The sequence below is a fragment of the Macrobrachium rosenbergii genome, chromosome 2 (assembly GCF_040412425.1).
Source record: "Macrobrachium rosenbergii isolate ZJJX-2024 chromosome 2, ASM4041242v1, whole genome shotgun sequence".
NCBI classification, from domain to species: Eukaryota; Metazoa; Arthropoda; class Malacostraca; order Decapoda; family Palaemonidae; genus Macrobrachium; species Macrobrachium rosenbergii.
The window spans coordinates 42,190,291-42,216,313 of record NC_089742.1 but is presented as its reverse complement, the minus strand read 5'-3'; the positions used below and the strand labels follow the sequence as shown (position 1 = coordinate 42,216,313).

Genomic DNA, 26,023 nt, shown 5'->3' with positions numbered 1-26,023 from the left:
AGTACTTAATAGACTGTCCCTGTGCCTTGTTGATTGTGATTAAGAATGCAAGTCTCACTGGAAATTGCTATCTCTTAAAGTTAAAAGAGAGATCCGCCAGAACGAGTGGTATTTGTGGGATAAAAACTGTTTCACCCTCTCCCTTTTAAGATAGTTGCTTTAGTTACATTCCCAACATTTTTGCCATTTTATATTCACCCCTTCTCACTCTCCCTTCCTATTGGGGCTGAACTTGGACTTAAAGGGCAACGGTAGTGTCACTATTCATCACAGCGACCTCGAAAACTATGGATTAGACACTGTTTTCAGTTATTTTTATGTCACCCCTTCCCACCCCTACCTCCTTTGGTGCCAGTAATGTCTTACTCCACTGTATTCTTTTCCAAATAGTATATGTCACATGTGTACTGAAATGAGTTATGATAAACCCATAAAGTTTGTCTAGTTACTAAGTCTACAGGCAGAACCAGCCCCGTTTCAGGGAAGCCCTTCCCACCCCCACCCCCTTTGGTGCCCTTTGGTTCTATTGATGTCTTACCCCCACAGTATTCTTTTCCAGATAGTAAGTCATATGTACAGTATACCAAGTTTGGTTGAAATTGCTCAAAGCATTTCAGAGTTATGGTGGAACATACACACACACATACATACACCCATTTTTATATATACTGTATAGATTAACTGACCAACCCAGCACTGACTGGGAAAACTCTTGAATGACAACCGTTAAACTCTCTCTCTCTCTCTCTCTCTCTCTCTCTCTCTCTCTCTCTCTCTCTCCTGTTCCCCAGATGCTTCAATTACATTGGCCAGCATTTTTGACATTTTATACTTCACCCCTTAGCACCCCCATTCCTATTGGCGCTGAACTTGACTTAAAGAGCATCAGGAGTGTCACTATTCATCTCAGCAACATTGAAAACTGTGGATTAGACACTAATATCTATAATTTTTTACATTTTATTTTTCATTCCTTCTCACCCCCCCTTCCTATCAGGGCATCAGGAGTGTCACTATTCAACTTAGCAACCTCGAAAAACTATGGATTGTGACATCAATATCTTGTCACTATTATTTTTACCTGTCACCCCTTCCCCACCCCACCCCCACCCCTATGGTGCCAGTGGGATGTCTTACTCTACCCCCACAGTATTCTTTCCAGATAGTAAGTCAGTGCAGATACCCAAACGAGGTATGATAAACCTGTAGAGTCTATTTAGTTAGCAAGTCTACAGGCAGAACTGGCCCTGTTTCAGGGAAGCCCTTCTCACCCCCACCCCCTTTGGTGCTAGTGATATCTTACCCCCACAGTATTCTTTTATAGATAGCAAGTCATGTGTGTACCAAGTTTGGTTGAAATTGCTCAATGCATTTCAGAGTTATGCTGGAACATACACACACACACATATACATACATACATCCATTTTATATATATATATATATATATATATATATATATATATATATATATATATATATATATATATATATATATATTTATATATATATATATATATATATATATATATATATATATATATATATATATATATATATATATATATATATATATATATATATATATATATATATATATATATATATATATATATATTTTATATATATATATATATATATATATATATATACTTTTAGGGTGACAAGGAGAATCGATCATCTATAGGTGGTATTTATTTGTCGGCGTGTTTCAGTAACACATTATTACATCATCAAGACTAAAAAAGAAAATATACAAATTAAAATACATGGAATAAAAATAATGACTTCAAGAGTCTCAACATGCTATATAAATATACATTAAAACAAGACAATTCATAAAAAGCACCTGCTAGACTAAAAGGTTGAGGACTGAATGACTAAAAGGGAAAAGGAAAGCAGCAAAGAAAACTGGCTCAAGCCAGATACAACTGAACAGAGGTGGTGTGTGCGTTCAACTTAGGAACTAGCTGCTTTATGAATAATGATTCTAAAATGAGCAGTTCGTGAGGATGACTTGTTTGGCCCAAAACAAGAAGTCAGAATAATTAATATTAGTACTACATATATTTGAAAGATTTCTGATATTAGAAAATTCTGGATTGGACAATCTGCAACCAGTACGATGACTAACACCTTTATGTGAATCTGCTCTGACTCTCAGCAATCATTTAGTCAATCCCATGTAAGTCCCCAAATTACATCTGGGGCAAGTATATTTATATATGACTGACGATTGCATTATTGGGCAGATTCTATCCTTAAATTTAAAAAGGGACCCTATTGTAAGTGGATTTTTTGGTATTAAAATGACTTGCAACATGTTAAAATGTTTTTCTATTGCAGACTTCAGATTACTTCTAAATTTATTGTCTAGGACATATGGGATAGTTGCATAGAGTTTCTTCCGTGGTACTGTACTTATAACAGCCGAGTGAGATAGCTTCTTATTTAAGAAATTCTTACAGTGTTTAAAGGAAACATGAGATGGAAACCAATTATCAGTAAAATATTTGTGCAATAAAATTATTTCTTTATGATAAGAGTCCCAAGAAGAGGTTAAATATAAGCCCGGTGGAGGAGAGTAAAAATTGAATTTAGTTTAAAATTATAAAAACAAGCACTATAAAAGTTTGAACCCAGACCAGTAAAAGTCTTTTTTCTAAAAATGAAAGTGTTAAAACTGTCATTATGTCGGAACACCAAAACATCCAAGAATGGTAATTGATTATTATCCTCTCTTTCTAATGTAAACTTAATATTCAGATTTACTTCGTTAATGTACAAGAGGAACTGATCAGCATGAAAGGCTGATTTGAAAAGAACGAAGGTGTCATCGACAAACCGTTTATATACAAGAGGATAAAAGCTAAGTGGGCAATTTTCCAACATGCCCTCCTCCAGGGAGCACATGAAAATGTTGGAAAACGTGGGGTCTAGAGGTGATCCCATTGCCATCCCATCTATCTGTTTGTACAAACAACCATTAAAAATAAAAGCAGTGTCCAGCACTGCTAACTCCAACAATTTCTTAAAAAGACAACAATCATAATTAAAATAAGTGTCTTTGGGTTCAATAAAAATTTTATCTAAAATAACTTCAATTGTTTCCTCCAATGGGACATTTGTAAATAATGACTCAACATCATAACTAGTCATATATAAATCAGAGTCTTGGCATAAAATATATGATTTGAACACTTCAGAGTTTTTTAAAAGTTTTTTAAAGTGTGCTGGTTAGAAGTCAACTGTTCTAATAATGGTACTAAATATTTGGCTAATTTATAGTTAGGAGCATGGATTGATGACAATATTGGTCTCACTGGAATTCCGTCTTTGTGTATTTTAGGTAGACCATATAAAACTCCAAACGACATACCTGGTTTTTCGGGGCTTGTCTAGCAACGAAAATCGGGGGTTTTTTGCGCCGATAATCTCTTATTGGCACCGATACATACCTAACAGAGGCACCAATAACCAAAAATTGGCTATTTTCGGCATAAGCGCCAAAAATCGCTGATTTTTGGTTATTGGCAACTTCCATTTATTGTCACGCCGTCGGAACAGAACCCCACCGATAACCAGAACTGCCTGTGTATATATATACTGTATATATATATATATATATATATATATATATATATATATATATATATATAAATATATATAAAGATAAAATCATGAAGGAAAACACTGGAGTGCTGCAGACGCTAAATGTAAAGGACGTAAGTGTCGAAAGGCCTCGCAGCACTCCAGTGTTTCCGTTTTCCTTCGTGGATTTTATCTTTATATTTTTACTTATAGAACTTACCTGGTAGTTACATATAGCTGTCGTCTCTGACGTCACGGCAGAATTTTAAATTTCACGCTAGCGCTATAAACACCTAGGTGATCCTTCTACCAGCGCCCTCTATAGGTAACAAGGAACTATCCCAACAATGTTCTAGAACCCATTAAGTTTTCTGCCGAGAGACCGGCAACACGGTCTCGTTCGTGGTTGAATTTTTGTTTGCAATTTATACTTAAGTATTTCTTTGTGGTTTTTGCTAGCTAGCACTTTGCAATTTGTGGTCGGAATTAATTCTTTGTACAATATGTCTGATTCTGGTTCTCAGTATAGATATTGTGCTTTAGGCTGTAGGACTCGTTTGCCTAAGGCGACTATCTAAACCCCATTCAGTTTGCTCTTCATGTAGGGGTAAATTTTGTAATTCAGAGAATACATGTGAGGAATGTATGCATCTAACAATGGATGAATGGTCAGCCTTAGAGAAATATCTACGGAAGTTAGAAAGGACAGAGTTAGGAAAGCTTTCGCAGAGGTCATCATCTGCTAAGTCTGTAGGGCAGGTAATTCAATCTGTTAACCCCTCTCCTATTAACTCTCCTTTGTCCGACCCTGTTGATCCCAATCCTATCACCGTGTCAGAGTTAAAAGTCCAGATGGACACTAAATTTTCAGCAGTGCTTTCGCCATCCAGACGATGGGCCAAGCCATTGAAAAGTTGGCTCCTCGAAGTGAAGTGTTAGTGGAGGAGGTGTCTGTTCGGCCCACTCGTTCTCCCAGGTCTAGACCTCTGTCGGACTCCCTGGTTCAGGAGAGGGCATGTCAAACCGAAAGGAGGCGAGTGGGGCTTGCTCCCAACAGTCACCCCTCAAGTATTCCTGTTGTGCAATCCCAGGATGCTTCCATGCACGCCATAGGAAAGGCGCTGCTGGGGATGTGTCTTCTAGTGGTGATGATTCTTTGACTCCTCCTCAAAGTGGACGCTTCAAGCATTCTTCTGCCCTCTCAAGAGGTCTCACGCCGCCTCCTGCAGTGATTCCTAAGAAAAGATCGTTGATGGATCCGCAAGCAGGCTGTAGCTTCTGGGAGGATCCTGAAGCTTTTCCTCCTCCTCTTCAGTGGATCAGCCCCCTGGTCGGAAGGAACCTCACGCATGTACTATTGCTAGTAATAAAGCGTGTTTGTACCAGGAGCGTCTACATCTCGTCCAGCTTCATCGCAGATAGTGCCTCCTCCTACTGTCGGGTCAACAAGATCCCGTTTTGTCGCTCCAGTTACGGACAAATTGATGGATCTTATTCAGTTCTTTTTGTGGCGCTCGTGCTGCTTCGGGAGCACCTGCTGCGGAGGCGCCTTTGAATGCGCCACAAGTCTTGGCGCAAGAGCCTCCCACTCGCATGCACCAGTGAAGAGGCTCAACCAGGCGCTTTCAGCATTCTTTTCTGGCTCGGATACGCCACGTTCTGTTGGCGAAGCGCCACTTCAGCTTGGCGCGCGCCACACCTGACGGATTCGGGCGCCACATCGGGCATGGTCGCAAGACTTTAGATTCGTGACGACCTACGTTCGTCAGGAAACTGTTCCTGTACACTAATTGTCTCCTGTGTCTTCTGTAGAAGAGGAAAATGAAGAAGATGTAGAAATGGAAGAGGACTTTCCAGGAATCAAGGAGAAATCTTCGGGTTTATAAGGAGTTACTCAAGTTTTTCGTTGAGAACTTTGGGGACTCTTTTAAGCCTTCGACTCGGCATCTCCCAGATCGCAGTTTAAGAGGGATAACGCCTCGGATCCAGCTCCTTTTACTCGCCTAGTTTTGGCGATTTCGGCCAAGAAGGCTATCAAGAAGATTAATTCCTGGCTCTCAGACAAGAGAGAGCAAGGCAAGAGTATGTTTTGTCTTCCACCCTCCAGATTGGCTCATCGCAGCCGCATGTGGTACGCTGAGACTGAGAACGTTTTTCTTTGGGTGTGTCTGCCTCCGCTCAAGGGGACTTCTCCAGTCTAGTGGATTCAAGTCGTCACACAGCTCTTCAGTCAGCGAAGATCTTCTTCACGCAGTCAGAGTTGGATCATCTTCTCAAGAGTATCTTCGCTGTTGTGGAGGTCATCAGTTTCCTAGATTGGTCAGTGGCGGCTCTGGCTAGGAAAGTCAAAGAATTCGGACTTTCGGATGCGCAGTTGACGGATTTCACTTCGTAGTCGACTGCATAGACAAGGGAGGGATTGACAGCCTTGGAGCTAACCGGTTTTTGCAACCGGAGTTCTGAAGAAACGACAACTCTGGTGCTCTTTTTTTGGCGAAGGGTGTTTCCCGCAGCCAGAGGTCTGCTCTCCTCTTTGCCCCTTTGTCGAAGGACCACTTGTTCCCGAAGGAATTAGTTCGAGAGACTGCTGAAGCTCTCACACAAAAAGCAACACAGGACCTGTTGGCTCATTCAGCAAAGAAACCGAAGAAGACTACTCCTGTAGCTACTTCCGCCAAAACTTCGGTGTTTTCAGACACTTCCAAGACATTCAGGGGCAAGTCTGCTTCTCGGCCCTTTTCCAAGTTTAGTGGGAAAGGGAAAATCTTCTACTCGACCTTCCAATTTTCAACAAAAGAAATGAGTGTGTTGTCCTCCACATAGCAGTAGGTGCCAGACTCCAGTCGTTCTCGGAGGCCTGGCAAAGGTCACTCAAGATCCTTGGACCTTACAGGTGATCCGGGAAGGGTACTCCATCCCATTCCAACAAAAGCCCCCTCTGTCGGACGCCCAGTCTCTTTTCAAGCGTGCTCCAACGACTCTCAGAAGTTTTGCGCCCTTCGAGAAGAAGTAGAAGCACTACTAAGAAACAAGCCATCGAATTAGTGCCGACCCCATGCTCTCCGGGGTTTTACAACCGCCTCTTTTTTAGTTTCGAAGGCGCCGGAGGTTGGAGGCCAGTTCTAGACGTGAGCGCATTGAACGTTTTTGTAAAAAAAGACGAAATTTTCGATGGAGACGACAGAGTCGGTGTTGGCATCTCTTCAACTGGCGACTGGATGGTCTCGATAGACCTCCAGGATCGTGATTTCCACGTTCCAATCCATCAGGAATCAAGGAAGTTCCTGAGGTTTGTTTTCCAAGGCAAAGTTTTCCAGTTCAGAGCTCTTTGTTTCGGACTGTCAACTGCACCTCAAGTGTTTACAAGAGTTCTGTCAACGGTGGCTAAGAATCTTCACTTGCAAGGAATAAGGATGTCAATGTATCTGGACGACTGGCTTCTGAAAGCACACTCCAAAGCCAAATGTGTGGAGGACCTAATAAAGACATTATCTCTGGCAAAGGAACTAGGTCTACTAGTCAATGTTCCGAATCGTCCCTCTCACCATCACAACAGATGGTTTATTTGGGAGTGAGGATGGACTCTCTGACTTTTCGGGCTTCTCCATCCATACAGAGAGTAGAGTCTTGTCTAAGCATGATAGACGACTTTCTACATCGCGAGGTTTGCTCAGCCAACCAGTGGATGAGCTTGCTGGGGACCTTAGCCTCGATGGAGAAGTTCAGAAACTGGGGAGACTCAAGATGAGGCCTCTGCAGTTTTATCTACAAAGCCAATGGCCACGCAAAACCCATCCGGATTCCTTTCTTTTCAAGATCTCAGATCGGATCAAGAAGGAACTGTCCTGGTGGAATTCAAGAGAAAGACTAGAGGAGGGAATTTCTCTTTATATCAAGAACCCAGACCTCACACTCTTGTCAGACGCTCGGATCAGGGGGTGGGGAGCGACTTTAGTCAACAAGGAATGTTAGGGCCTGTGGCAGGAAGAACAGAAAGAGCTGCACATAAATGTGAAAGAACTGAAAGCGGTACATCTAGCCCTGATGCAATTTCAACAAGAGGTAAAAGGCAAGGTAATTCTAGTTCAGTCGGACAACACGACAGCTCTTTGCTTATATCAAAAGCAGGGGGCACTCATTCCTTCTCCCTGTATCAGACGACCAAGGAACTTTTTAGAATGGTCGGAAGAGAACGCAGGTCACGTTATTGACCAGGTTCATAAAAGGTGAGAGGAACGTAATAGCGGATCTCTTAAGCAGGAAGAATCAAGTCTTGCCCACGGAATGGACCTTACATCCGCAGGTTTGCAAACAGTTGTGGAATCTGTGGGGTTGTCCGCTAGTAGACCTGTTTGCAACAGACAGAACAAAACGCCTCCCCTGTATATTGCTCCCCAGATCCGACGACAAGGCACTTTGGGTGGATGCAATGACAATGAGTTGGGATTGCCTGGAACTTTACGCTTTTCCACCTTTCAAAATTATCAGGAAGGTCTTGGAAAAGTTCAGGAACCACAAGAACACCAAGATGACACTAATTGTTCCTTTCTGGCCATCGAGGGAGTGGTTCCCAGATCTTCTCCTCCTCCCTCGCAGATTTTCCGAGATCCTCCCGTCGAGGAAAGATCTACTCAGACAGCCCCACTTCCTGAGGTTCCATCAGAACTTGTCTGCCCACGGCTTGTCGCCTGCAGACTGTCGAGCGACTCCTCAGGAAGAGGTTTTTCAAAGGAGGTTGCAGCGCTATTGCGCGACTCCAGAAGAAAGTCTTGGACGCAGTATACCAGGCAAGATGGAATCAGTTTAGAGACTGGTGCAATAGACATGGAGTTTCGTCTTCTAAAACCTCTCTAAATCAAATAGCTGAAGTTCTTGCTATCCCTTTATAAGGAAAAAGGATTGTCTTTGAGCATGATTAAGGGGTATCGATCAATGCTTGCGTGGTATTTAAGCACAGAGGTCTAGACATCTTAACAATCAGGATCTAACGGATTTACTTAAGTCTTTTAATACCTCAAGACGAAAGTTCCTAAACAAATAGCATGGAATTTGGACATCGTTCTTAAATGGATTTGTTCAGATCAATTGAACCTTTGGCAAATGTCTCGTTGAGAAATTTGACTAAGAAAAACTATTTTTCTAGTAGCACTCGCGAACAGCCAGGAGGGTGAGTGAGGTTCATGCCTTGGACAAAACTATTGGTTTCTCTCAAGGAAAAGCTGTATGTTCTTCCTCTCTTAGGTTCTTAGCGAAGAACGAAGATGCGCCCAGACCATGGCCGAGGTCTTTCAGCATTAAGAGCCTTTCAGATCATGTGGGAGAAGGAGAACAAGAGAGATTGTTGTGCCCGGTGAGAGCCTTAAAGTTCTATATTCACCAACAAAAGGTATCAGGGCTCTTCGGAGAACTTGTGGTGTTCTGAGAGAAACCCGTCAAGACCACTTTCCAAGAATGCTCTTGCTTTCTTCTTAAGAGAAGTTATTTCAGAAGCCCATGTGAATTGTCAGGACTCAGACACGGAACTCTGAAAGTGAGAGCACATGAGATAAGAGCTGTAGCTACTTCTTTAGCTTTCAGGCACAATCTCTCAGTGCAAAAGATTGTGAACTCTACGTTTTGGCGATGTAAGTCGGTTCGTGATCGCATTACTTGTCAGAATTGAAGACAGATTTTGACAATGGCAGTGCCTTAGGGCCTTTAGTAGTTACTGACACGGTGGTGGGTGAGGGAGAGAGAGGGGCAACCCTATCCGACTAACATTTTCTTTGATGTTGGAAATTGAGTTTGGTTGCGCTGTCTGTGGGTACTATGTTTGTTGGTTTAGGAGTACCTACAGTCTTTTAATTTTGTGGTTGAAAGTTTTTTTTAAATTTTTTTTAATATTATGGTGATAGAGGTGATCCCTTATTGTTAATTTGGTACTGCGCCCAGAGCAAGGGCATACTAAGTCTTGTCCGTCACGGCGTTGTCCTCACGGCAGTACTAACAGATTGTATCTGACACCGGATCCTTTATATCCTGTCTATACAATCAAGGGATAAGCAGACTACAGAGGCAGTAACCGCTGAGTCAGCAATCCTTCAAGGTAAGGAACTAAAATTCATGTTTTCATTTCTAACAATATATGTGGCTGACATGGTCCCACCTCCTCTAAAGGTGCCAATCAGTTATATGTAACTACCAGGTAAGTTCTATAAGTAAAATGATATTTTTATGATAAAATAAGGTTTTACTTATACTTACCTGGTAGTTTACATAGTAAACCCGCCACCTCCCCTCTCATGTGAAGTGGGCTTAAAACTTAATGGGTTCTAGAACATTGTTGGGATAGTTCCTTGTTACCTATAGAGGGCGCTGGTAGAGGGATCACCTAGGTGTTTATAGCGCTAGCGCGAAATTTAAAATTCTGCCGTGACGTCAGAGACGACAGCTATATGTAACTACCAGGTAAGTATAAGTAAAACCTTATTTCTGGATTGGGTCCCGTGTCAGCCGGTGAAAAAGTCCATTCAGCACTTATTTCTAGGTAATTCCGTTGCTAGATACCAGAGAAAGCTAAATGAAATGCTGGAGTTACTACACCCAGAGCGAGCTCCATCAGATGGAGTCGTGTATGGAAAAGGGTGAACTACAAAAACACGGAACCTTATCCCTATAGAGATCCCAAAGTCAAAAGTCCCACAGGAGGTGCCGTTAGAAACCCATGCACCACTCGCGGACAGCACACAAAACACCGCTTAGCATTCCGCATTCCATTTCAGCAAGCACCTTGGTCACACGTTTTTTTTTTCGTTGTGCTTTTAATCTTGTGCCTTTTGCATCATTATGGCTTCCTCACAAGGTCTTTTGTCACCTAAAGTTGAGTACCAGTATTTCGTTTTTAGTTGAGGCGATTCCCTTATTTCCCTTTAGTTTAATAATTAAAGGGATTTATACGCCTGTCTCGATCTCTCTCGCGCCTCACGTGACCTCCATGCGTGGTTCGTGATCTTGGTCGCTCTGTTTTTCGATCTTTCTCACGGTTCCTCTTCGTGTTTAGGATCATTTTCCTTTTCATGAGGTCTAATTAGTGATTTTGATTGATTAACGTTTGTTTCCCTTTGCTTCGAGATGAGGGCTGGTGTTTAGCGTCGGGCTTCCCCTCGAGCCTATTCGCCTTTTATCAATTCATTAACATGCCTTATTTTTTGCCCTTCTCTTCTCTTTGCTTCTGGGAATTTTATTTACGTTAGTACTTTTAAGTTTTTTGTTTTATCTTTTGTTACTGAATGCCATTTCCCTTCACGTCCACATCGTGTTGGGTATGGTCCTCCTCTTGTTTTGTTTTGTTATGTTTTATTTTATCCTTTTTATGGGTTGGTTGTTAGCTTTGGATTTCCTTTTTTGGGGCGTTAGGCTATTGCCCCCTTTTTCCATGAAAAAGGGGGTGGCTCGTTCATTCTTTTAGCTCACATGCCCTTCATAAGGTTTTGTGTTCGTATTTTCCAATGCGGCCCTTTCCTTAAGTTTTACTAGGGTCTTCTCCTTTTATGTTCCCTTCCCTGTTTGGCTTTTTGCGAGGGCTAATAAGCCTCGTTTAGGCTGAAATAGCGAGGATCTCATGTTGCTTCCCTCTCCTGTTTGGCTTTTTCGCGTAGGCTAATGAGCCTCTTGGTTAAGCTGGGATAGCGAGGGGCTTCATGTAGCCTACCCTAGTTTGGTATTTACTTAAGGTTAGTTTCCAGTCTTTGGTTATGTCGACCCACCCTTTTCCCCCTCCTCCTCCCGAGTGCTCTCTCTTCCCCTTGATTTGTTTTCAATCTTGTTAACTTATCCAGGTTTAATGAGAGCATTCCTTCCTTTTAGCCTATAGCTTATGCCCCCTTCCTCTGCATTGTTTGGCCTCTCCTTGGTACAGGACTTTGTGGAGGATCTCCTACAGAAACAGGCTATAAGGAAAGTGAGGACTCTGAAGTTCCAAGGCAGGCTCTTCAGTGTTCCCAAGAAGGGTTCCGACAAACGGAGAGTAATTCTGGATTTGTCCCGTCTGAATTCCTACATTCGTTGCGACAAGTTTCGGATGCTTACTGTCTCCCAAGTTCGGACCCTACTGCCCGTGGAGCCGTAACCACCTCTCTAGATCTTTCCGACGCCTATTATCACGCCCGGTTATGAAGGTTCTCCCCCTTTCTGGGGTTCAGGCTCGGAAAGGCAGGCATATTCCTTCAAGGTGATGCCTTTCGCCTCAACATAGCCCCCGATTTTTACCAAGTTGACAGACACGGTCGTACAACAACTCCGGTCTCAAGGGATTCGCTGGCGCATATCTCGACGACTGGATCATCTGGGCATCCAGCGTCGAGGAATGCCGGAGAGTTACATCCATGGTGGTCGACTTTCTAGAATCCTTGGGCTTTCGTGTAAACAGGGAGAAGTCCCTCCTGGTTCCGAGCAGTTGTTTTCAATGGCTAGAATCCAGTGGGATCTGAATTCTCACAAGCTCTCTCTTCCTCCTCCCAAGAGGAAGGAGATAGCCAGAAACAACCAGACAGTTTCTCAAACCAAAAAGGGCCTCTCGGCGGACCCAAGAACAGTCTTGGGCCCTCTCAGTTCGCCTTCGCGGTGACAGACCTGTTGCTGAAAGTGAAACTGAAAGATATCAACAGAGTGTGGCGAGTCGGGCAAATATCAGTCTCAGGGACAAGGTGTCCTGATCCTCACATCTTGAAGAAGCGACTCGGCCTTGGTCGACTGTCAAGAGCCTGTCCAAGTCAGTCCCCCTTCAATTTCCTCCTCCTCCGGCGTTGGTTATCCACACAGACGCCTCCCTAAGCGGGTGGGAGGATATTCTCAGCACCAAGAAGTACAGGGACTTGGTCCTCATGTTCCGCCAGTTCCATATAAACGTTCTGGAGGCCATGGCGGTCTTCCTTACCTTGAAGAAGCTTCTTCCCCCCAAGAAGATTCACATAAGACTGGTTCTGGACAAGCGCCACGGTAGTCCACTGCATAAACAGGGGAGGTTCAAAATCGAGCAGGATCAACCAGGTAATGATTGCACTTTTCTCCTTGGCATGCAAGAACAAGTGGCACCTATCTGCCACACCCATCTTGCAGGGGTCCGAACGCATTAAGTGCAGATTCTCTCTCCAGGACAACTCCTCGAGTCGGAGTGGTCCTAGACAGGCTCGTTCAATTGGATCTGCAAACAAGTTCCGGGTCTGGAGGTAGATTTGTTCGCAACCAAGCTCAACAACAAGCTCCCTCATTACGTAGCTCCCAACCTGGACCCTCAAGCTCTTTTCATGGACACAATGTCATTGGATTGGAACAGGTGGAAGGTGATCTATCTGTTCCCTCCAGTGAACTTGTTGTTAAAGGTCCTTCACAAACTGAGGGACGTTCAAGGGTCAAGTAGCTCTAGTGGCTCCCTACTGGCCAAAGAGCAGCTGGTTTCACCTCTTCTACTAGAACTGAAACTTCGCCACATCCGAATCCCCAGTCCGAAACTAACACAAGTAGTACAAACTCAGACTGTGTCATTTCCTCAAAAATCCAAAATGCCCTGGCTTTGTGGACTTTATGAAGTTTGCGGCTCAAAGGGATGCTAACGTTGATCCTGTCAATACCATGTTCTTGGAATCAGATGTTTCTCCCACTCTTCGTCAATGCGACTCAGCAATTAAGAAACTAGCACTCTTTTGAGAGAATCTTAGGCTACAGTAATGACCATAAATTTAGTAATCTCCTTTTAGATCACTGTTTGAGAAGGGTTTAGCCGCTAGGTACTGTTACTACAGTCAAGTCGACTTTATTTAAAAGTGTTCTTGTATGGTTTTCAAAATTGACCTCAGACCCCTTACTTTTCTTCCATCCCTAAAGCATGTGCACGTCTGAGGCCAGTAATCCGTCCACATACGGTTTCCTGGTTTTTAAATGACGTGTTGAAGTTAGCCTCAGATATCGATAATCAGTCTTGCCTCTACCTTTCCTTGTTGAGGAAAACGTTGTTCTTAGTTAGCCTAGCTTCCGGGTGCTAGAATTTCAGAGCTGTCTGCACTTTCTAGGGAACCCAACCACGTCGACTTCCCTTCCATCAGGAGGTTTTGCTGATTCCTCACCCTACCTTCCTGGCCAAAAATGAAGATCCAAGTAGCATAGGTGGTCGCCTTGGAAAATTCTCCCCCTGCCTCAAGACCTGTCCCTGGGACCAGTTCATACTTTGAGGCTTATTTAGACAGGTCCTCACATCTCTTCTGGGCTCTCTTTATCAGGGAAGGAGGATAATCTCTCTATGTCTGCTATTAGACAACAGATCCTTTACTTTATCAACAGGCTAACCCTGACTCAGTCCCAAGAGTTCATGATATTAGAGCTGTGGCCACCTCCATTAATTACTTTCATTACATGAATTTCACGGATCTTACCAGGTACACCGGTTGGAAGTCACCTTTGGTTTTCAAACGTCACTATTTGAAATCCTTAGAAGCTCTTAAATTCTCAGCAGTTGTGGCAGGGAACGTTATTCCTCCCCTCTGGTTCCCTTTCTGATTCCTAGTCATTTCCTCCTCCACTGCCTCAGTTATCCCCTTACGGTCATTTCAGTCAGGCTTGCCTTGACTTCTCACCTGGCTGTGTTATCTATGTGTTTGTCTAAATGACACATTTAAGTTACAAGGTTTTCAATATTGTATAGTTATTTTGTTTATGTATATTTTTCATATTGTCATGTTAATTTTAAGCTAACATCAGTTTCTTTTGTACATTATTGTTATTGTTACTAGTGATTAAAAAAAAAAAAAAAAAATTTCTTTTTGGACCTTCGGTCTTCTGTTCCCCTTAGAATTATTATCTCTTTAGTTTAAGAATGATATTTATTTCTCTGTTAATTTTTCACCGGCTGACACGGGACCCGATCCAGAAAAGGGATTTTGACGAAGGAAAAATCTATTTCTGGAGAGGGGACCGTGTCACCCGTGACCCACCTCCATCATGTGTCATGTCCCTCCATAGTAAACATCATTCTGGTGGGTGATGCTTTCATGGAATGCGAAGAAGAGTGTTTTGTGTGCTGTCCGCGAAAGTGGTGCATGGGTTTGTAATCGGCACCTGTGGGACTTTTGACTTTGGGATCTCTATAGGATAAGGGTCCGTGTTTTTATAGTTCACCCTTTTCCATACACGACTCCATCTGATGGAGCTCGCTCTGGGGGTAGTAACTCCAGCATTTCATTTAGCTTTTCTGGTATCTAGCAACGGGAATTACCTAGAAATAAGTGCTGAATGGACTTTTTCACCAGGTGACACGGTCCCCTCTCCAGAAATAGATTTTTCCTTCACAAAATCTCTTTTATCATAAAATATCATATTCATCATGTTCCCATATTTTCGTGATTCAGTTATATATATGTATATATATATATATATGTATATATATATATATATATATATATATATATATATATATGTATGTATATATATGTATATATATATATATATATATATATATATATATATATATATATATATATATATATATATATATATATATATATATATATATATATATATATATATATATAGTATAATATATATAATATATTATATATATATATATATTTTTATAAATATCTATATGTTCGCCCTCTCTGCATATAGTAAATAAGAATATTATTCTTAACAAAGACAGAAAGACTTCTGTCTATATAAAGGATATATTTTTATGGAAGAGATAGGCTGCAGTTTTTAAAAAAATAACGCCTTTAGCAGAAATAGTTTAGCCTTAGGGACCTAACCCACAGAGAGGGTTTTCACCAAGTAACCTCTAGTAAAGGTGGTCTTAAGCTTCCTTTTCCCTATTCTATGTATCGGCAATGTTTGTCAAAATTTTCAGACTGCCCGGAGGCATACGGACGCTACAGCCGACCTGTTTGACTGGAGACAGGTCAGACAGAGCCCTGATACCGTGCGAGACACACACGTGTGGTGTGTAACTAATTCTTTGTACTTGCCCTCTTATTGTTTCATTGGTACTAGTGAGCCAAATCAGCTAGTTTCAAGACTTCTGATCATCAGTTGCATGCGCAAGCGACCCACGTCAACAGTAAGTTTGAAATTTGCAAATTTTCATTGACCTGCTAGTATCTCTTTCTGTATTTCCAGTTACCTTTGTTTTCCAACTTCGCCACCATCTACGATAACCTGGTATAACCAGTTTACTTTTATGAAGTCTAGTGTAAGAATAATTGATATTGCCTAGTGACACTAAACTATTCCCATGCAGTAAGTAGGAAGTAGGGAAGGGTTAAGTAAGTAAATTTCAGGCAGCCTTGTATCTCGATCCCATTGTTCGGAAGAGAATTAGCCTTCACTGATACGAAACTGCAAGCTATATCTATCAGCATAGACATCCGTTGTGTTTTAACTTTACTTGAAGCAAGGGGAAACTTGACTGTATCCGACGTAGGCGAAAGTTCATGTAATTTCCTCTCTATCACAGCACGTTCTTTCTTTGTCGGGACCAGTTGGGAATTAAGGGGTTTGATGTAATCCATTTGTTGCAGAGTAATCTGTTACCCCATATATTGTTTTTCCCCAACTGGTGACCTTATTTAATTAAGTAATTGTCTGTCCTTGAGGTTAATTGTAACATTAATTGACAGGTTACGTGTGTCCTTGATGATGCAGGGCCCCATAAATTGTATTAATTAATTAATAAACTCATCATTCAAGCCCCACACGTAACAATATATTATATATATATTATGTGTATTGTTAAATTTGTTATTGTATTCAACATTTTGCAAGACCATACTCAAAAATTGTCATCAGTGTTAAAATGTAAAGTGGTTAAATCACGAGGCTCAGAATATTTTGTAGTGCCCCCCTTCTTCCAACAGTTGTAACCTTCAAAATATTTAGCACACATTTTGTATTTAACCCACTCCTGGTGAAATAGATATTTAATTTCACAATGTTTCATGTTTAAAAAAAAAAATCTATGATCATAATAGTGTGCATTTATGGTTTCTATCATTGACTTCACTTTTACTTTTTTAATTTGTTGTATGACTTTTACTGTCAGTTCTGTAAAAGTAAATGTACAAGATGCATGAAATAAATGCAGTAGCATTGGTGTTGTGCAATGAATAATTGATTTTAAACTGCTACTTGGTCCCAAGCTCAGATATGTATGTTGTGCAAATGTCCGTTTAATTCATTTCACTTGTTACAGTCCATTTCATAATTTCAGGTGAAAGCTTTACATTTTTATAGTTGCGTTATCAACATTACCAATCATACATGCAGCATCATCTCTCTCCCCTTGTTTCAAAATGTATGCTTCCTTCTCTTTAAGTATGTTGTGAGCAGCTTGAATTCCTTGCAGCCTCAGGCACACCTTTCTTTTTTCTTTAACACTCCCCTTCTTGTCTGCAAACTCAACAGTCATAAGATTCATCTTCTTAACCACGTCAGCATATGAAAAATATGATGCATCAGTATTGAAAACCTCTCCTAACTTACCAGTGACCCCATCTTCCATTTCATCCACCTTTACAGTGTCAGCCACAATTATCTTTCAGAATTTCCCGCCCATTTTTCACGTGATCTCTCAACACAGTCCGCTCATTAGCCTGCACATCACAGATCCATTTTACTTTTGGAAGTCTCACATTTCACTCCAAAACTGGCATATTTCTTGTGTGATTATGTACTACAAAATGTATATCCCACCAGGAACTATACTTACTCCCACCTGCACGGCACAAATAGCAAACATTCATCGTAGGATGGCATTGATAATCATATTAATTAGCCGTGACCATTAAGAAGTCACCATTTAGCTTTCTGTCACAAAGGATCTTTGTTAAGTTTTAGATGCAGACATGTCTGACTGCCATTAATCCCCTTGTTGTGATTCAGATTAGGTAAAAAATGGTCACTTTTATCCATATAGGAACCAGCCCCGTGAGAGCTAAACAAATTAGCTCTGTGGTCTGGTTAAACTACTTGATAACTATATGCATAGATGTAATTGTAATTATTAAACATTCCAGTAAAGGTTTAGATTTACATAGGTGGTTGAATGTGACCTCATAATTGTCTATATATAGCAGTTCCTGGTTAATTCATTATGCAGAAGGGATATCTTTTTACCAAATAGATGTAATGAGGGCCATTTTTATCCAGGAACCAACTGCCATGTTAATATTTTAGTAACACACCTGTAACTTGACAAATTTTAAATCAATCTGTATTTTTCATAACTAACAACCTGCAGTCTTAATGTAAGTGGATTAATAGCACAAGGTTTTGGTGGCAACAGGGAAGGAAGTGGGGAGAGCCCAACCTGGCTTTCCCCAATGTATGCTGTGATGTATCAGTTTTCTTCCAGCCCAGGTAACTGTATGAGGGGAGGTTTGTTAATTATGAAAATACAAATCGATTTAAAATTTGTCATTTGTTTATGTACTGAACAAACCTTTGGTCTTAATGTAAGGGGAAACTTACTTTTGAAGGGAGGATAAGTAAGCTTCAGAACCAGCTGGTGGTTTGGCTCACCTGGGTTCACCTCCTGTCCAATAGTTAGGGCACAGGACTCTGATCTGTTTAAGTGAAAGGTTACCCAACAACCAGACATCCGGGCTAAGAGGCAATGTGAACTCCTAACTACCTTGTGTCTTGGGAGAAGGAAAAGAACCTGTAATTGTCAGAGACAACAGGACTCATGTTAACTACCAACCTTGTTTTGTTGTCAGTTCCTCTCTCCCCTTGTAAGAGAGAGGAAGGGACTTGCTTCTACTAAGGAATTTGTATTGTGTTCCTGCACAATACAAATTCCTTAGTAGAAGCATCCGGAGATGAGAGAATTCACCTGGTTGAGGATGAAGGCAGCATGATTAGAGCATGGCAACCTCAAAGATGCTTTCGTTTCTTTCTTTGGCCCAAGCAGGGTTTCTTGACCCGAAGAAAAATTGAAGTGGTAGCCACGGTCTCTTCAGCTAAGTCATTATATCCATGGATGAGTTCAACAACTTCTGCGTAGGTTGCCACAAATTCTTAATTATCTGCATCAAGGGGAAGAGGACCTTCTACTTACATGCCACAGGGTTCATGACAGTGACCAAATCAGAGGCAACAGGAATATCCTTATTAATTCTTGGAGCATAAGCTCGCTCAGGGCCTGAGACCTTCTTTGGGGTGTAAGGTTCTGCAGAACGTGAAGGAATCTTGTCTTGATCGCTATCCTGTCCATGAGAATGGGAGCGAGTACTATGATGAGGGGATGGAAGCTGTGATTGGATACACTGCTGTGCAGGGTTCCTGTTACGTGAAGGAAGGTCACACCATGTGATTCAGGTGCGGGTTGTAGTCTTGTCCAGGAAAATGGGAATGAGATAAACGATGAGGAGATGACAATCGTGGATGAATGTGAAACCATGTAGGGCTCCCGTTACAGTCATGGCCTCGTGATCAAGATCGAGAACTAGAAGGTCTAAGAGGAGAACAGTCCCGATCCCGGGAACATTTCCTCATTATAGACTTCTTAATGGGAGCCTTGTCATCCTTCTTCACGGCCTTGGCAAAAACCCTTGTTCCTTGGGCAGGATGGATAGAAAAAGACGAGATTACGGAGACCTCTTGCAGAGAAGTCCGATCCGTTGATCTGATGACATGTGTGCTGCCGCACGGGAGTCAGGAACTGGACGTTGTTCGTCAGCTAAAGCAGAAGACACACTGTTGTGTGCCTTGATAGACGCACGGACGTGTGAAGTAGCAATGGGTTCAACATGGATGTGTTTGGACGAACGAGGATGAGCTGCAGCAGTAGAGGGGCGAGAATCTGAAGAGGGCCTGTGAAACTTCTTGCGTAGAGGAGAATGAAGTCCCTCTTCCAACGTCTGACAGGGATGGAATGAACAGGTGATGACGAAGAGGAGGATGGAGATCTATGATGTCTCTTCTTTGATCTCAGCAACTCAGTATGGCCGTATTTCTTTAGAAAAATATCTCGACTCTGTCAGTGAGGGCTTAAATGAGGAGTTGGGAGCAGGAGATGTAGAAGGTCCAGGAGGTACATGGTTGATGATGGCATGGTGTATGGTGCGGGGAGAGCAGCTGTGGTAACTCGAGATGACATCACAGTAACTGCAGCCTGAAACTGGGTCATGATGGGAAGACACGGGTGCGTAATATGAAGTGACAGCGACCACCAAAGATTGGTACCCCTGGTAGGCCTAAAGATGCCTGACACTCGGAAGCTTCTGCGCATCCATGCGACATCAAAAACAAGATCTCCTGAACCCCTCCTCGAATCAACTAAAAACGAAGCCATAGAAGAGTGAGAAGGTGTAAAATCTTCCTGAGAAGAAGATGGAGCCAAAGGAGATTTTGGCAAGAATAGGTAGAACAAGAAGGAATGGATGCATATGCTGCCATTGGAGGAGGAAAGTCTTCCCAAGACGCAACATCGATTTCCTCTTATATCGCCTCTTCTTACCAAAATTATTCCATTGCTCAGGAGACCAATCGTGACACTTGGAACAGGGATTACTTACATTACAGTCGTTAGATCTGCATCTGCTCAAGTGGTGTGTGGGTCTGTCTCCAAGGGGGCCAAATAACGAGAGCATGGGTTCTTACCAACGCCCAGGCATATTCTCTGAGGCCTGGATTGCTTAGATGATCATGGGCTTGCATTTTCTAGGAATGCAAAAACACACAGACAACACAATATTACACAGAAACACACAAACAAAAAACAGAATGAAAAACCGGAATGCTGAGGCATAAATTGGGCAGGAAGAGCTAAAACAACCAGCTTCTTGGCAAGAAAGGCAGTACCGTCTTGCTAGGGAGGCAGTTTAGAGAGAACTGATATGACTCAGCAAAAGTTGGGGGAAGCCAGGTCTGGCTCCACCCACCTCCTTCCCTATTGGCTATCTCCCGTTGCCACCAAAACCTTGTGTCATTAATAACCAGACTCCAGCAAGGCGCTAGAAAAATCCCCTTACGTTAAGACCAAAAGTTTGTCATGTTTATGAACAATTATGTTTTGTACATGCAACTTACCCGTCAGATATATACTTAGTTATAGTCTCCGGACGTTCCCGACAGAAATTCAAATTCGCGGCACATCGCAGGTAGGTCAGGTGATCTACCATACCAAGCCGTTGGGTGGCGGGAATAGGAACCATTCCCGTTTTCTAATCAGGGGATTTTCTGTCGCTGGTTCCGCAACATCTGTTAAGTTGCCCCTCCTGGCTTAGATTTTCATTTTCGCTTGCTGAGGATTATTTTGGACTGACCTTTGGTGACGTATTGGATCTTTGGCTTGGCATACGCTTTTGTGGTTTGATTTTGATTTTGGCTTTGGATTTTTCTGTAAGAATGTCTGATCAGAGTGTTGCACCAGTGTTTAGTGTGTGTGTTAGGTCTGATTGTAAGGTGAGACTACCGAAAGCGCCGGTAGATCCTCATACTGTGTGTTCGAGGTGTAGGGGAATGATTGCTCGATTGATAACACTTGTGTTGAATGCGAGGAATCTCACTGATCTGGAATGGAAGGCTTTGAACTCATATGTGCATAAGCTGGAGAGGATGGGAGTTAGGAAGGCTTCTTCCTAAGGCGTGGTCTCTTTCTAAGGAGGTAGAATTAGAACCTAACACTCTTCCAGATTAGCCTGTCACGCCTGTTGTTTCAGCTCCTTCACCCTTAAATGGGCCGAACCTGCGGTTAGTTCGTCGGGAGATAGCTGCAATGAAAGCCACGATCCGCAAGATGCAGTTGCAGATGCGTGCTTTGGAGGAGAAGAAAGTGAAAAGTGATAGTGATGTGTGTAGTGTCCCCAGTGTAGTGGAGGGGCGTCTGACCCGGCTCCGCATCGCTCTGGAGCCTAGACCTCTTCCAAACTCCCAGACCCAGTGGAGGAGGAATGTCGACAGCCGCAAGGGGGATGAAGAGCACTCCCAACGGTCAGGCGTCCCGCCGGCGCCGCCCTTGTTGCGTCCCCAGGCTGCCTTAGATCGCCGTGAAAAGGGAGGGATCTGAAGAAGTGTTTCTCGTCTTCTGCTTCTTCTTGCCCAGCGTGGTTGGAGTTCGGCCGAGTCGCGCCCTTTAATTTGAAGAGGACTTGGAAGGCTCCTAGAGGAGGCGATTGGACTCCAGCCCTAGGCGCTTCCCCGAGGGTTCTCCCGTTGCGAAGAAGAGAACTCGAAGATCTCCCTCCTCTTCTTCTGGTGGTCAGGAGTCCACCAAGCAGATCCTGGTTGGCCTCCAGGCTCAGCTCGCTGCTCTTGCTAGCTCTTTGACCAAGAGCTCTTCTCGTAGGAAGGATGCCTCTCTTCCTATCAAGTCCTCCAAGAGACACCTTTCTCCCAGCAAGTCTTCTTCTGTGAAGCGCTCTTCTCCTATTAAGCGCCCCTCCAGTAGCAGGCGCTCCTCTCCTTCCAGGCGCTCCTCTCCTGGCAGGCGCTCCTCTCCTGGCAGGCGCTCCTCTCCTTGCAGGCACTTCTCTCCTAGGCGCTCTTCGTCGGCGGATAGCGCCTCTCCTCCCAGGCGCTCGCGCCCTCGTCGTCGGTCTTCTCCTGTTGGAGATGATCTCTCTCCAGTGAAATGCTCTTCTCGTCAGCCTCGTTCTTCGTCTCGTAGAAGCTCCTCCCCAGCCTCCCTCCCTTCTGGTAGGCGCCCCTCTCCTAGTAAGGGCTCCTCTACCATTCGAGCCTCTTCTCCTGTCAGGCGCCAATCTTCTAGCAGGCGCTTTTCCCCGGATCGTCGCTCTTCAGTGGACAAAGGCTCCTCTCCTTCTAGGCGCTCTTCTTCTGGCAAGTGCCCTTCAGCTTCCAAACGTTCTCCTCCTCCTGCAGGCCTGGAAGTGTTATCGGAGGACAAATCCCCCAAGGATATCAATGTTTCGGATTATAAGAGGTTAACAGCTTTGCTTGTTCAGGAGTATGGAGAATCCCTCAAGCCTGCTTCTCCTCCTTCTCCTGGCTCCTTGCTTTCGAGCACCAAGGCCTCTAAGTCGTCCTCCTTGGTTAAGATGCGTCCGGACGATCTCGATGAAGAAGGCGCTTGGAAGGGCTTCGGAGAGTGGCTCTCTTGAAGGATGCCGGCAAGACTGTCTTCTCCTTGCCTCCCCTCCCCTAGGCTTCCGGGCAGAGCGGGAATGTGGTACGAGACTAAGGAACCGATGGGGTTAGCCCTCCCCTCATCGGCTGGCTCAGACTTCTCTTCGTTGGTGGATTCTTCGAGAAGACTTCGCTAATTCGCCAAGGCTTGGGGATTATGAGTTGGATCATTTCTCAAGGGCCTTTTCCGTGTTCTCAAGTTTTTAACTTTATGGACTGGTCTCTAGGGGCCTTAGCGAAGAGGAGTCTTGAAGAGGACTTGGTCAGTATGGAGGACCTCAGCAGTGTGTTGTCTTGCTTAGACAAGGCTGTTAAGGACGGCTCTATGGAGATCGCTTCCCTGTTCGGTACTGGCTTACTTAAGAAGAGATCCGTCTTCAGTGCTTTTCTCTCCAAATCGGTTTCTCCTCTCCAGAGGTCCTCCCTCTTGTACGCTCCTCTGTCAAGCCATCTTTTCCCGCAGGAGACGGTTAAGGAAGTGTCTCGTTCTTTGTCGGAGAAAGCGTCTCAGGATCTGCTGGCGCAATCGTCTAAAAGGATGAGACCTACAGCTCCCCTTGCAAAGAAGGAGAAGGCCCCCTTTCAGGAGCCTTTTCGAGGATCCAGGTCTATCAGGAGGCGTAGACCTGAAAGAAGAACAAGACCTTCAGGACTCCCTGCCAGGAAGTCGCAAGTGAGAAACAAGTCCTCCAGACGCCAGTAGGTGCCAGACTTCTGAACTTCACCAAAGCCTGGGCACAAAAGGGGGCGGACGAATGGTCCCTCTCTATCCTGAGGAAGGGTTACCTCATTCCCTTCATCTCGAACCCTCCTTGACAACAACTCAAGGGAGTTATCGGAATACAAGGATCCTGTGCGAAGGCAAGCCCTTCTGCTAGCCGTCGATCAAATGCTAGCAAAGGCTGCCATAGAACCGGCAAGATCTTCACTCTCCCCGGGCCACAATCGGCTTTTTCTAGTGCCAAAACTTCGGGAGGGTGGAGACCGGTGTTGGATGTGAGCTCCTGAACGCGTGTCATCAAGAAGAAGTTCTCGATGGAGACGACGCCTCTGTTCTGTCGTCTCTTCGTCAAGGAGATTGGATGGTGCCCTGGACCTTCAGGATGCATACTTCCACGTTCCCATCCATCCCTCCTTCAGGAAGTTCCTAAGGTTCATGGTAGGCGGAAGAACCTTCCAGTTCAGGGCTCTGTGCTTGGACTTTCCACAGCCCCCCAAGTGTTCACGACCATTCTCAGGAGTGTAGCTCATTGGTTACATTAGAAAGGGGTGAAGTTTCTTGTATCTCGACGATTGGCTGATTCGTGCCAATTCGAAACCATTGTCTGGGGACGCTTTCGTCATTAAGACTGGTACAGTCTCTAGGACTCTTGTAGACACGAGGAAGTCTCAGATGATTCCTCAGCAGAATTTGTCTACCTGGGGATTCTGATGGATTCTCGGGGTTTCAAGATTTCCCTCCCTGAAAGAAAGGAGACACTGCCTTCAAAGGTGACAGACTTTCTAGGGAAAGACAGATGTTGGCGAGGAATGGATGAGTCTGCTGGGGACCATTTTCCCGCTGGAACAGTTCGTTTCTCTAGGAAGGCTTCACCTGACCTCTGCATGTTCTTCCTGAACTAGATCTTTGGGATCGGAAATCCCAAGAGTTGTCACTGGATTTCAAATCAAGTAAAGGAACATCTCCGTTGTGGTTAGACCCCCAGAAACTGGGTCTGGAATCCCTCTTCAAACCAACCCTCGCCGCTTGTGTTGTTCTCAGACGCATCGGTGGAGTCACGGTTGGGGAGCAACACTAGGCTGCAGACAGCACACAAATGGGAAACAGGATCAGAGGCATCCTGGCATCAACAAGAAGGAGCTAGTAGCCATTCATCTAGCACTCGGTCCGCTCAACGGCTAGTCAAGGGGTCGGTAGTCCACAAACCAGACAACACCACAGCCCCGGCTTATATCAGGAAGCAAGGGAGGGACTCACCTTCTCCCTTTTACGCCGCAGCAGCGAGCCTTCTGATGTGGCATGGGGATAGAAACATCGTTCTCCTCACCAGGTTTGTTCAGGGAGAAAGAGATGTGAGCGATCTACTCAGCAGGAAAGGCCAGGTGTTTCCACGAATAATTCTCTGCATCAAGAGGTTTAAAGGCTGTGGTTCCTGTGGGGAGACCCCATATCGACCTCTTCGCCACACATTGGAACAAGAGATTAGAACACTGCTCCCGATCTCAGACCCTTCAGAGCAGTAAGCACAGACGCCTCCTAAATTAGGGAAGGTCTAGACGGGTATGCCTTTCCCCGTTCAAGATTCTAGGAGGCAGATAAGAAAGTTCGCTTCTCAAGGGCACCAAGTCACCCTGATCGCTCCTTTTGGCCATCTCAAGACTGGTTCACAGAGGTACTGGAATGGATGAGATACTTTTCCCAGGTCGCCCTCTCAGAGCCATCTTCTCAAACAACCCCACTGACGACAGATATCACAAGAACCTCCCGCTCTCAACCTAACTGCCTTCCAGACTGTCGAAGGACTGGTTGAAGCGTGAAGATTTTTCACAAGAAGGCTGAAGGCTATCACACAGAGCCAGAAAGATCCTCTTACCTTGCGCCTCTACCACCAGTATGGGAAGTCTTTAGAGGTGGTGCCGAGCTCAGAAAGTGTCCTCTTCCAGTTTTCTAGTAATGGATATACGGATTTCCTTATTTATCTAAGGGAACAGTGTAATCTGTTTTTCCACCATCATGGGATATAGAAGCATGCTTTCTCAGTTTTTAGACACAGAGTGTCTTAACATCATCTCTGAAAATATGACCTTCACGACCTTATAAGGTCTTCGAGGCGATCTAAAAACAAGTCCCTAGACCTCCCAGCTGATTTGGACGTGGTCTTGAATTCTAATGTCAGATAAATTTGAGCCTCCTCGATCTGCCTCTTTCAGGATTTAACCAGAAATCGTTGTTTCTTTTTGCCTTTTGCATCTGCTAAGATTGAGCGAATTACAGGCTTTGGCTGTTCTGTCGGCTTTAAGAAGGACTCGCAATCCGTCTCCTTGGCCCCCTCTTTTAGCAAAGAACGAACCCTTCCAAACCTTGGCCTAGGAGTTTTGAGGTCAAGGGACTCTCCACTATTTCAGGACAAGAGCTGGAGCACACTCTGTCCAGTAAGAAGCCTTAGATGTTATCTGGAGAGAAAAAGAACAGCTGGAGGCAACACTGAAAGTCTTTGGTGCCTGTCACAGATCCTTCAAGAACAATTTCTAGAATGCCCGGAGCTTTCTCGTGAGAATGTTATCAGGGCTCATCTTTCTTACAAGGACGAGCACTTACAGCCC

The 26,023-nt window shown here is 43.9% G+C and overlaps 2 protein-coding genes across 4 annotated transcripts in view; both read left to right on the top strand.

The window, feature by feature from the left end:
* The window catches only part of LOC136845827 (gem-associated protein 6-like), a 142,269-nt gene that overhangs the window by 12,542 nt on the left and 103,704 nt on the right, over window positions 1-26,023 (top strand). The gene's annotated exons all lie outside the window — the stretch shown is intronic.
* LOC136842876 (serine/arginine repetitive matrix protein 1-like) lies at window positions 21,351-22,674 on the top strand. The gene is made up of 2 exons (XM_067110772.1): window positions 21,351-21,544; window positions 21,738-22,674. The coding sequence occupies exons 1-2, from the start codon at window positions 21,351-21,353 to the stop codon at window positions 22,672-22,674; spliced, it is 1,131 nt and encodes a 376-aa protein (XP_066966873.1).

Bases quoted from the DNA above. Each gene is read 5' to 3' on its own strand.
- LOC136842876 (XM_067110772.1), top strand. From the start codon at position 21,351: ATGCAGTTGCAGATGCGTGCTTTGGAGGAGAAGAAAGTGAAAAGTGAT. The intron at 21,545-21,737 runs GTCAGGCGTCCC...ATTGGACTCCAG, and splicing joins GATGAAGAGCACTCCCAACG to CCCTAGGCGCTTCCCCGAGG.